The 11,795-nt window shown below is 47.0% G+C and overlaps 1 protein-coding gene across 4 annotated transcripts in view; it reads left to right on the forward strand.

The window, feature by feature from the left end:
* Window positions 1–9,563, forward strand: part of tango2 (transport and golgi organization 2 homolog) — a 43,509-nt gene extending 33,946 nt beyond the window's left edge. For 2 of the 4 annotated variants that reach the window (XM_079364189.1, XM_079364187.1), the window contains exons 5-9: window positions 442–559; window positions 5,028–5,095; window positions 5,244–5,397; window positions 5,725–5,829; window positions 8,374–9,563. In XM_079364189.1, coding sequence (XP_079220315.1) covers window positions 442–559; window positions 5,028–5,095; window positions 5,244–5,397; window positions 5,725–5,829; window positions 8,374–8,494 — 566 coding nt within the window. In that variant the 3' untranslated portion in view covers window positions 8,495–9,563. The remainder of the gene's footprint in view (window positions 1–441; window positions 560–5,027; window positions 5,096–5,243; window positions 5,398–5,724; window positions 5,830–8,373) is intronic. The other 2 variants (XM_079364188.1, XM_079364190.1) reach the window with 2 other exon arrangements.
* The last annotated feature ends 2,232 nt before the right edge of the window (window positions 9,564–11,795 follow it).

Consider the following 11,795-nt stretch of genomic DNA (forward strand, 5'->3'; position numbering starts at 1 on the left):
ACAGCCAACCACCACGCACGCTCTGCACACGCGTGAGAGGAAATAACTCCTCGACAGCAGGCGGCGCTGGTCTGTAATCAACCGCAAAAATCCAACGGGAAGAGGACGGAGAAGCGTGCTGATGAACGGTTATGACACGAGGTGACATTTTCACGCCGCTGTCGCCCTTTACTCGTCATATATAGAGCATAATGTGAGATTAAAAAGTCGTTTACTTGCTTTCGTCACTGATTCTCTGAGGTGACGAGCCAAGCAGACCGACCACCGCAGAGTCGACGTGTCAGGTCGGGTGAAAAAAGACAGACGGGACACATTAAACGACGCTCTCCGCGGCGTGCCGGCTCCTTTAGATCAAACCTCTGACACGTTTGTGTTCAGTTCCTCAAACACTGGAGATGCTGGTCTCATGAGAAACTTTCTTTAACTGTTTCTGATCTGCAGGGTTTCTAGTCTCCAACTACCTGATGGACAAGGACCAGGACAGCCTCTCGTACCTCAGGAAGGTGTCGGCAGAAAGCCACGTGTACAACGGCTTCAACCTCATCACAGCCGAGTTCAAGTGAGTAACAAAGTGTCACGAAGAGAAGAGTTCAGCTGTGAGTATGTCCTCATCTCTTGTGTGCTCGCAGGACCGAAGTGGAGGAGCCGGCATTAAGGTTTTCTAAAGAGGCTCCTGCTCATGTGCACGCTTTCAGACAAACACAATCTCACAGCTTTAAGAAGTTAGAGGGATTTATTCTCCTGTTTCACCCAGCAGCCTGACTGGGCTGGACGTGGTCATCTGTTTCAGCAGAGAAAAATCAAATCATGCTGCAGGCCCCCGCAGACGCTAACACACCGGTACCAAAGACCTGATGGGGGAAGAGGACTCTGGACTCATGACCCATGTATGCTGAAACATATTAACGCATCACTGTCAGCTCTACTTGTGTTGTCTGATGGCAGCCAATGAGAGTAGTCGACCTTTAACAGAGCTCGACAGTGACCGCCCACTTTTTCAAGATCTTTGATTCCAGAAGTAAATTACCCTTTTCAAATCCTCCCCTCATTTTTCACTAAATCCTTTTATTTTATTATTTATTTATAATAATAATATAATAATAGTAATAATGTAAATATTATTATAAATAATTTATATATATTTAATAATATTAATTAAATATTATATATGTATGTATATATAATTATTTATTTATTATAATCATTATTCATTTTATTTTTCAAGAAATCCATTTCTTTTAATATTATTATTATTATTATTGTTATTATTATTATGTATATAATGATAGTAATAATATATTATTATGTTATTGTAATTAATATAATATAATGTTAATATATAATTAATATTATGAAAACAAAAATATATATATATATATATACCGTAAATTCCGTACTATTGAGCGCACCTGGATATTAGCCGCACCGGCTAAAAATAAGTAAATAAATGTATTTGTACATATATAAGCCGCACTTGATTATAAGCCGCAGGTGTCCACGCTATAACAAGAGCTATTTACACAGACGTAGGCTACCGGTAACATCCGCAAATACTGTAGCGTCCGTACGGACGTTAAAGGACGACGAGAGCGTTCAAATAATAACTTTTAATAACCCGATCACTGTCGGCCGTGACCACGCCGTTTACAGCAGAGAGCAACACATAACTTGCCGTAACAATCCAACTCTCTCCCCCAGCGTTCTCTCATACAGCCACTCAACACGTTCTCGCTGGTGCATTCACTGACTCTCCACATAATCGGAATTATGAACACATTATCAACTACTGACTTTACAACATGAACCATGAACCGTTACAATACGAAGCCTAGCCGACGGTGTCTGTAACACGGCTGATGAAAAAGATGTATATATATATATATATATATATATATATATATATATATATATATATATTCACAAGAAAAAGTCCATCCATTCACTGCCTCAGAATGACTTCATTACTCACTTCCTCAGTCTCTGTTGTCGCTGTCAGTGTCATCTTAACGTGCAGCAGCTCTGTTAGCTTCTTTGACAGCCAGGTCGATCGCCTTTAACTTGAAAGCTGCATCAAATGTATTTCTCTGTGTGTTTTCCATCATGAGGGTGCGTGCATGAAGCGCAAAATGACTGATATTAAGATCCGACGTGACGAAGTCAAATGTTTTTGCGGCAGAAGCTCATTGTCCCCCATAAAAAATCCATGCATTAGCCGCACCGGAGTAGAAGCCGCAGTGCTCGAAGTGTGAGAAAAAAGTAGCGGCTTATAGTCCGGAATTTACGGTATACATATATATACGAACTGAAAGTATTGAACAAAGTCAAGATTTGATAAGAGTGATGAAAATCCTCCTGTTCAAATTACATGACAAAGACAAAAGCACACCAAAGTGACGGCCCTTCACTTATAGTGACACCTGTGTAACATACTCAAGGTTCAAGGTTGTTTATTTGTCAAATATGCTCCATGTTAAACATACAGCACAGATGAAATTGCAATCCCCCCCAACCCCCAGTGCAAACCTGCAGTGCATAAAAAGAGCACTAAAAAACTAGTAATAAAAAACATTACTATAAAACAGATAACTTAACTAAAGACATTTTGGACAACAAATAACGAACGACAGACAATTGATAGACACTTGTGAGTATTTCACCATGAGGTAGTAGTAGTAGTACTGACAGGTGAGTCAGTGTTAGCTTTATTAGCTTTATAAATACACGTCCTCCTATGACTGAATTATGCTCATGCCCCTCCCCCTGACACGCTGCACCTTCACTCACCTTCACACACCTTCACACACCTTCACACACCTTCACACACCTTCACACACCTTCACTCACCTTCACTCACCTTCACTCACCTTCACTCACCTTCACTCACCTTCACACACCTTCACACACCTTCACACACCTTCACTCACCTTCACACACCTTCACACACCTTCACACACCTTCACACACCTTCACACACCTTCACTCACCTTCACACACCTTCACACACCTTCACTCACCTTCACACACCTTCACACACCTTCACTCACCTTCACACACCTTCACACACCTTCACACACCTTCACTCACCTTCACTCACCTTCACACACCTTCACACACCTTCACTCACCTTCACACACCTTCACACACCTTCACTCACCTTCACTCACCTTCACACACCTTCACACACCTTCACACACCTTCACACACCTTCACACACCTTCACTCACCTTCACACACCTTCACTCACCTTCACACACCTTCACTCACCTTCACTCACCTTCACACACCTTCACTCACCTTCACACACCTTCACACACCTTCACACACCTTCACACACCTTCACTCACCTTCACACACCTTCACACACCTTCACTCACCTTCACACACCTTCACACACCTTCACTCACCTTCACACACCTTCACACACCTTCACTCACCTTCACACACCTTCACACACCTTCACTCACCTTCACACACCTTCACACACCTTCACTCACCTTCACACACCTTCACACACCTTCACTCACCTTCACACACCTTCACACACACCTGTAAACTTATTGTTGTTGAGGGCAGGAGTTCATGTTGAACTCTGAGTTAACATGGAGGGCTTGAACTTCTCTTTCATCTCTTCATGAGCGTGTGATCTCACAGGCGTTCTGTTCCCGTGCGTGCGTGCGTGCGTGCGTGCGTGCGTGCGTGCGTGTGTGTGTGAGCGTGCGATAATGCCATCGGGAATCTCACACACACACACACACACACACACAGTGAACTGATGATGTTGGAAACTCATCCAACCACTCCACAGCTGGCGTTGGGGAGAGCAGCTCCAGCATCGAGGCCTCTTCATTAGGACGCCTTGCAGCCAGCATACTGATCACATCTCCTCCTCCTCTCTCTCTCTGCCCGCTGGCCTTCACCTCCTGCTGTTCGCTCATCTCTGCCCACTGCACACCTGACACGACTCTCAATTGCTTAGCCAGGTTCAGCTAGCAGAAATAGAGCTGTCTCCCTGTGAGTGTCTCTGTTGACTCCAGGCCACTAAAACCAGATCAGACTGTGTGTTTGCTTCGTGCAGAACAGGAAGCTTTCCCCCCTCAGGTTCCATCTGCTTGTCAATGTGCAGCGTCTTCTGTCAGCAGAGTCAACATCAGAGCGTGTTTGGACTGAGACACATATTGTCCTTCCTGCTCCGGCAGATCCTGAGTAAACCCTGCTGATGACCTCGTCTGCACGGAGGCGACAGCATGTTTAAGATGACGCACTGACAAATCACATGCATGTTTAAATCCCCAATGCAAACGTCTATCTATTGAGCAGTAAGCATACTTAGATGAAGAGAGAAAACCCCGCCCACACAAACAAACTGCACTTCAGGAGTGAAGCATGGCGTGTGACGGCGCCCTTCACTTTAAATCTCTATTTACAGTTCTATCTACATTTTGACTTGGACGGTGCATCAAACATTTCAGCCTGTATCATTTAAGAAGTCTGTTTGTGTTTCCGTCACGGCTCACACCAAAGGTTAGCTTTTCAAAGTTTCAGTAACACTCTGCGCTCTTCTCTCGTCCGTTCTCCTCTGCGAAACTTTTCAGGTCCCACATTATTGAGCAGTGTTGCACCACATTTCAGATGTGACTGATGCCCGTGCTACAGCTGTCATAAAATGGACATAAAGGAGAGATAATTCCCTGGCTGCTTCAAAGGCTTCGGTCCGAACTTATGATTCACTCTGCTGGAGCAGAGCCGTCACTGATGCCCTTGATGTCAGGCTGATGTCAGACACATTTTGGAGGCTGAATAATGAGGAGCATCTCCCCCGGTCACTGCAGGGTTCGTGCTGGTCGGAGGTGTTCCCTGTTGTTCCTATAGGACGGGGTTAACCCCAGCTGCTCGCTGTTTTTCCCCGGTGTTCATGCCTCCTCAAACCGACCCTCAGGAACGCTGCTGTTAATCATCATTGTTTTCATGAGCTCAAGGACTCCTGACAAAGCTTGTATTATAATAAATCTCTCATGTGTCCCATGCAGAGCCAAACAGGACACGGTGTGTTACTATGGAAACAGAGGCAGCCCTGAACCCATCCATCTCAAACCAGGTCTGTGTTTGAATGTGGTCGCCGTGGAAACCGTTCATCTCACCTCTCCTCTTGGCCCCTGGCCCGTTCTTCAGAGCGTGACCTTACAGCGTTACACGTCTCACAGACTCTTACTAACGTTTCTGTTTTTCACTCGTGCGCCCGTCAGCAGGAGTGTACGGCTTGAGTAACTCGTTGCTGGACACTCCGTGGAGGAAACTGCTGCAGGGAAAGCGACACTTCACCAGCGTCATCGACGATCAGTCGCTGACCTGTGACGGACTCGTGCAAGAGCTGCTTGGCGTCCTCAACAATGAGGATCTGTAAGTCATGAAAACACCTTCACGCCGTGAAGTGGACTCTGTTGCTTCGCCTCCTACTTCCATGTACTTTCTTTTTTACTTCAGGCCCCGCCTCCTGTCTGACAGGGAGAGAGCAGTGAAATGATCTGGATATATGTGAATGCTTCTTTCACTTTGTGTAGAAACTATCAAACAGCAGCTGTTTATGTATAAACAGCTGCTTTTGTTCCTGAGAAAGTCAGAGAGCTGTGAGTTTCTATCAGACTGGTCCAGGGACCCCTGCAGGTGTTGTTTATACTGAACACAGTATCAGCTGCCTCTCAAACAGGTTTCTTGTGTGTTTAACAGGAACACACCTGATCCAGCTCAGGAGAGCCAGGGGGACGGTTACAGCCAGACCATGATCCAGGCTCTGTCAGCGGTGTGTGTTCGCTCCCCTCATTATGGCACAAGGTCAGTGTGCTCCTGTGACTGCACCTTCATGCAGTCGGCTCGTTTACATATCTCACTGTTTTGTTAATGGGAGGGGGAAGACGAATTAAACATGCTGTTGCCATGGTGACGCTGTCCGCCAAGTTAGTGCTGGTACAATCGGGAAATAAAAAGGTCCTAAAGTCGTCTTCTGGCTTTGCTCTCACTGTCCAAGTGTGTCATAAAGAAATGTCAAACATGCCGTAAATTCATCCGACCGTTGTGAGCAGCTGATCTAAACCTGGATCTGCAATTAACAACTGAACTTATCCATACTGCCATCATGGCGTTCTGTGATTTAGTCTTTTAATCATCTATAGGTTAAATATGAATTGAATATAATTAAAATACAAACAAACAATCCAGCCGACGCCAGAGCGTCCAAACTTTGTAGCTTTATTGAACAACAACAACCAAGGGTTAAAGTCTGGCATGACATCATCAGGTTAAAGTCTGGCATGACATCATCAGGATAAAGTCTGCCATGACATCATCAGGATAAAGTCTGGCATGACATCATCAGGTTAAAGTCTGGCATGACATCATCAGGTTCAAGTCTGCCATGACATCATCAGGTTCAAGTCTGCCATGACATCATCAGGTTCAAGTCTGCCATGACATCATCAGGATAAAGTCTGGCATGACATCATCAGGTTAAAGTCTGGCATGACATCATCAGGTTAAAGTCTGGTATGACATCATCAGGTTAAAGTCTGGCATGACATCATCAGGTTCAAGTCTGGCATGACATCATCAGGTTAAAGTCTGGCATGACATCATCAGGTTAAAGTCTGGCATGACATCATCAGGTTAAAGTCTGGCATGACATCATCAGGTTAAAGTCTGGCATGACATCATTAGGTTAAAGTCTGGCATGACATCATCAGGTTCAAGTCTGGCATGACATCATCAGGTTCAAGTCTGGCATGACATCATCAGGTTCAAGTCTGGCATGACATCATCAGGTTCAAGTCTGGCATGACATCATCAGGTTCAAGTCTGGCATGACATCATCAGGTTCAAGTCTGGCATGACATCATCAGGTTCAAGTCTGCCATGACATCATCAGGTTAAAGTCTGCCCTGACATCATCAGGTTCAAGTCTGCCCTGACATCATCAGGTTCAAGTCTGCCCTGACATCATCAGGTTCAAGTCTGCCATGACATCATCAGGTTCAAGTCTGCCATGACATCATCAGGTTCAAGTCTGCCATGACATCATCAGGTTCAAGTCTGCCATGACATCATCAGGTTCAAGTCTGCCATGACATCATCAGGTTCAAGTCTGGCATGACATCATCAGGTTCAAGTCTGGCATGACATCATCAGGTTCAAGTCTGGCATGACATCATCAGGTTCAAGTCTGGCATGACATCATCAGGTTCAAGTCTGGCATGACATCATCAGGTTCAAGTCTGGCATGACATCATCAGGTTCAAGTCTGGCATGACATCATCAGGTTCAAGTCTGGCATGACATCATCAGGTTCAAGTCTGGCATGACATCATCAGGTTCAAGTCTGCCATTACATCATCAGGTTAAAGTCTGCCCTGACATCATCAGGTTAAAGTCTGCCCTGACATCATCAGGTTCAAGTCTGCCATGACATCATCAGGTTCAAGTCTGCCATGACATCATCAGGTTCAAGTCTGCCATGACATCATCAGGTTCAAGTCTGCCATGACATCATCAGGTTCAAGTCTGCCATGACATCATCAGGTTCAAGTCTGCCATGACATCATCAGGTTCAAGTCTGCCATGACATCATCAGGATAAAGTCTGGCATGACATCATCAGGATAAAGTCTGGCATGACATCAGGTTAAAGTCTGCCATGACATCATCAGGATAAAGTCTGCCATGACATCATCAGGATAAAGTCTGGCATGACATCATCAGGTTCAAGTCTGGCATGAGATCATCAGGTTCAAGTCTGGCATGAGATCATCAGGTTCAAGTCTGCCATGACATCATCAGGATCAAGTCTGGCATGACATCATCAGGATCAAGTCTGGCATGACATCATCAGGATCAAGTCTGGCATGACATCATCAGGATCAAGTCTGGCATGACATCATCAGGTTAAAGTCTGCCATGACATCATCAGGTTCAAGTCTGGCATGACATCATCAGGTTCAAGTCTGCCATGACATCATCAGGTTCAAGTCTGCCATGACATCATCAGGTTAAAGTCTCGTTAGCTCACTAAAGGAGGGATGTAAGGTTACATTAGGATTTGTTTCAGCAGGAGGAGGAGGAGAAGAGAGAGGAGAGGGAGGAGGAGAGAGAGGGAGGAGCAAGAGGAGGAGGAGAGAGAGAGTGAGAGGGAGGAGGAGGAGGGAAGAGAGAGGGAGGAGCAGGAGGAGGGAAGAGAGGAAGGAGGGAGAGGGAGGAAGAGGGAGGAGAAACTTGAAGAACTACATTTGTTTGGTCCTTCCAGCAGTCAGTAGAAAGGTCTGATGGATGTTGGTGCAGCTCCTCTTCTCTTCGTCTTTCTTCATGTTTCTTTGTGTCCTTGTCTGTGTAGGACCAACACCATCATCCTGATAGACGCAGAAGGTCATGTGACCTTCACCGAGCGCACCATGCTCAACTGTGACACCAGCAAGTGGAGCACCAGCTCCTTCCAGTTCACCCTGCAGGACTGAACACCTGAACAGGTTCACCTGGAGAAGTTCACCCACTCTGTGCCTTTCTGCATCACATTAGCTCCCATCCATCCTCTCCTCCTCCTCTCCTCCTCCTCTCTCCTCCTCTCGCATCTCTCCTCCTCCTCCTCTCCTCCTCCTCCTCTCCTCCTCCTCTCTCCTCCTCTCGCATCTCTCCTCCTCCTCTCCTCCTCCTCTCTCCTCCTCTCTTCCTCCTCTTTCCTCCTCTCGCATCTCTCCTCCTCCTCTCTCCTCCTCTCGCATCTCTCCTCCTCCTCTTTCCTCCTCTCACTTCTCTCCTCCTCTCCTCTTTCCTCCTCTCTCTTCTCTCCTCTCCTCCTCTCTCTTCTCTCCTCTCCTCCTCTCACTTCTCTCCTCCTCCTTCTCTCCTCTTCCTCTCTCCTCCTCTCGCATCTCTCCTCCTCCTCTCTTCCTCCTCTTTCCTCCTCTCGCATCTCTCCTCCTCCTCTCTTCCTCCTCTTTCCTCCTCTCGCATCTCTCCTCCTCCTCTTTCCTCCTCTCACTTTCTCCTCCTCCTCTCTCTTCTCTTCTCTCCTCCTCCTCTCTTCTCTCCTCCCTCTCCTGCTCCTCTTCCTCATCACTGAAGCAGCTCCATGAACATGGAGCCCCGTGTGCAGCAGCCTCACAAACATCAGTGCAGCATCTTTCTTCTGATTGGTTGAGATGGTTTGAATCTGTGTGCTTATTTATCAGATTGCCAAAGACTGTTGATTCTGTAGAGGAACATGTGTCTAATTTATTCCTGTTGTTGTCACATTCTTTCCTTTAAAAGTGATGATACAGCAACAATAATAACATCCAGCTAATGATCTTTTCACTCTGTAAGAATCATCGGGGTATTTTACAGGCTCATGTGTCATTTGGTTTAATGTCACAGTAATCATCAAAGATGTGTTTGTGATGACTGTAACCACCTCACAGGTGAGTCATTATTTTAACCCTGCTCTCCAACACGCTCAGTACTGGCTGCAGCAGGGACTTTGATATGCAAATAGATTCAGACCGTGGATCTGGGTCCACTGTGGAATAATCATTCAGCCGTGTGACAATAAAAACAATCATGCAGACGCTCCCATATGGCTTCCTTTATTATTGTTGTTGTTGTTGTGGACGTAAATACTCAAACGCAGTGAAGCTACGCTGCAGAGCAAATAAGACAGCTGACTCTGCCGGGTTAATTAACTTCTGTTTGCTTGTTTTAACTGCTATGTGGTAGAGTCGGTCGTCTCTCAACCTTAAAGTCGGGGGTTCGATACCCAGCTCCTGCAGCCACATGTCCAATGTGTCCTTGAGCAAGACTCTAAACCCCATGTTGCTCCCACTGCTTTGAAGGCTGTGAATAATGTGTATGAATGGATGAGTTAATACTGAAGCAGCCTCTACCATCAGTGTGTGAATGTGTATGAATGGATGAGTTAATACTGAAGCAGCCTCTACCATCAGTGTGTGAATGTGTATGAATGGATGAGTTAATACTGAAGCAGCCTCTACCATCAGTGTGTGTATGAATGGATTAGTGAACACTGATGGACTCTGCAGCAACCATCTCCTTGGTCTTGGAGGTGTTTAGTTGCAGATGGTTGTCACTGCACCACGTCACAAAGTCCTCGATCAGGCTCCTGTACTCCTCCTCCTGTCCATCCCTGACACAAGCAACTATCGCAGTGTCGTCCGAGTATTTCTGCATGTGGCAGAGCTCAGAGTTATACTGGAAGTCAGAGGTGTACAGGGTGAACAGGACAGGGGAGAGCACGGTCCCCTGTGGTGCTCCGGTGCTGCTGACCACAGTGTCAGATGTGCAGTCCTTCAGTCTGACGTACTGTGGTCTCTCTGTGAGGTAGTCCGTGATCCACCTCACCAGGTACGAGTCCACCCTCATCTCGGTCAGCTGGTCTCTCAGTAGGAGGGGATGGATGGTGTCGAAGGCGCTTGAGAAATCAAAGAACATGATTCTCATCACGCTGCTCCCTTTGTCCAGATGAGAGTAAGCCCTGTGTAGAAGATAGAGGATGGCATCGTCCACGCCCACCTTTGCCTGGTATGCAAACTGCAGGCGATCCTGTGCCTGTTGGACCTGGGGTCTGAGGTGTTGGAGCAGCAGCCGTTCAAAGGTCTTCATAACGTGGGATGTCAGAGCGATTGGTCTGAAGTCGCCTGGCTCACTGGGGTTTTTCTTCTTGGGGACCGGGGTGAGGCACGAGGTCTTCCAGAGCACAGGAACCTTCCCAAGCCGAAGGCTCATGTTGAAGATGTGCTGAAGTGGCTCCCCCAGCTCAGCAGAGCAGGCCTTTAGCATCCTGGGACACACCTTGTCTGGGCCGGCTGCCTGGGGCGGAGTCTCTTCAGCTCCTTGCTCACCTGGTCTCTGGTGATGGTGGGGGGGAGGGGGGATGGATTGTCACTGGAGGTTGTGTCTGTCCTGGTGGAGGTGTTGGGGGGAGTGAGAGGGGGGGAGGGTGTGTGTAGAGGGGTGCTGGGGGGACAGGCACTGGCTGCAGCGACGGGGCTGTCGAACCTGTTAAAAAACAAGTTGAGCTGGTTTGCTCTCTCAGGGTCCCCGTCTTCTGCGTTGTTGTTTTTCTTCTTGCAGCCTGTGATGGTTTTCATGCCCTCCCAGACCTCCCTCATGTTGTTCTACTGCAGCTTCTGCTCTACCTTCCTTCTGTACTCCTCCTTTGCCTCTCGGAGTCTGACCTTGAGTTCCCCCTGCACACGCTTCAGCTCTGCCTGGTCTCCCTCCTTGAATGCCCTTTTCTTCCTGTTAAGGACCCCCTTGACATCGCTGGTGATCCAGGGCTTGTTGTTCGGGAAGCAGCGCACAGTTTTAGTGGGAACCACAACGTCCATACAGAAGTTCATGTAGTCAGTTGTGCAGTGTGTGACCCCCTCAATGTCATCACCATGAGTCTCTTGCAGGGCACTCCAGTCAGTGGTCTCAAAACAGTCTCTGAGAGCCTCCTCTGCCTCAGGAGACCACTTTCTGAAGGTGCGTGTTGTTATCGGTTGTCTCTGGATCATGGTTTTGTACTGTGGCTTTAGTAGGACCAGGTTGTGATCGGACTTACCCAGAGGTGGTAGGGGGGTGGCAGTGTAGGCGTCCTTCACGTTTGCATACAGGAGGTCTATTGTCCTGTTCTTCCTGGTGGGACAGCTTACAAACTGGTGAAAGTCCGGTAGTGTGGAGTTCAATGTAACTTTAGTTCAATGGTTAAAGTCCCCTGAGATGGCAATGAAAGCATCAGGGTGCAGCGTTTTTAATCTCGAGATGTTTGAGTGGATG

This window comes from Symphodus melops (genome assembly GCF_947650265.1).
Source record: "Symphodus melops genome assembly, chromosome: 1".
Classification (NCBI taxonomy): Eukaryota; Metazoa; Chordata; class Actinopteri; order Labriformes; family Labridae; genus Symphodus; species Symphodus melops.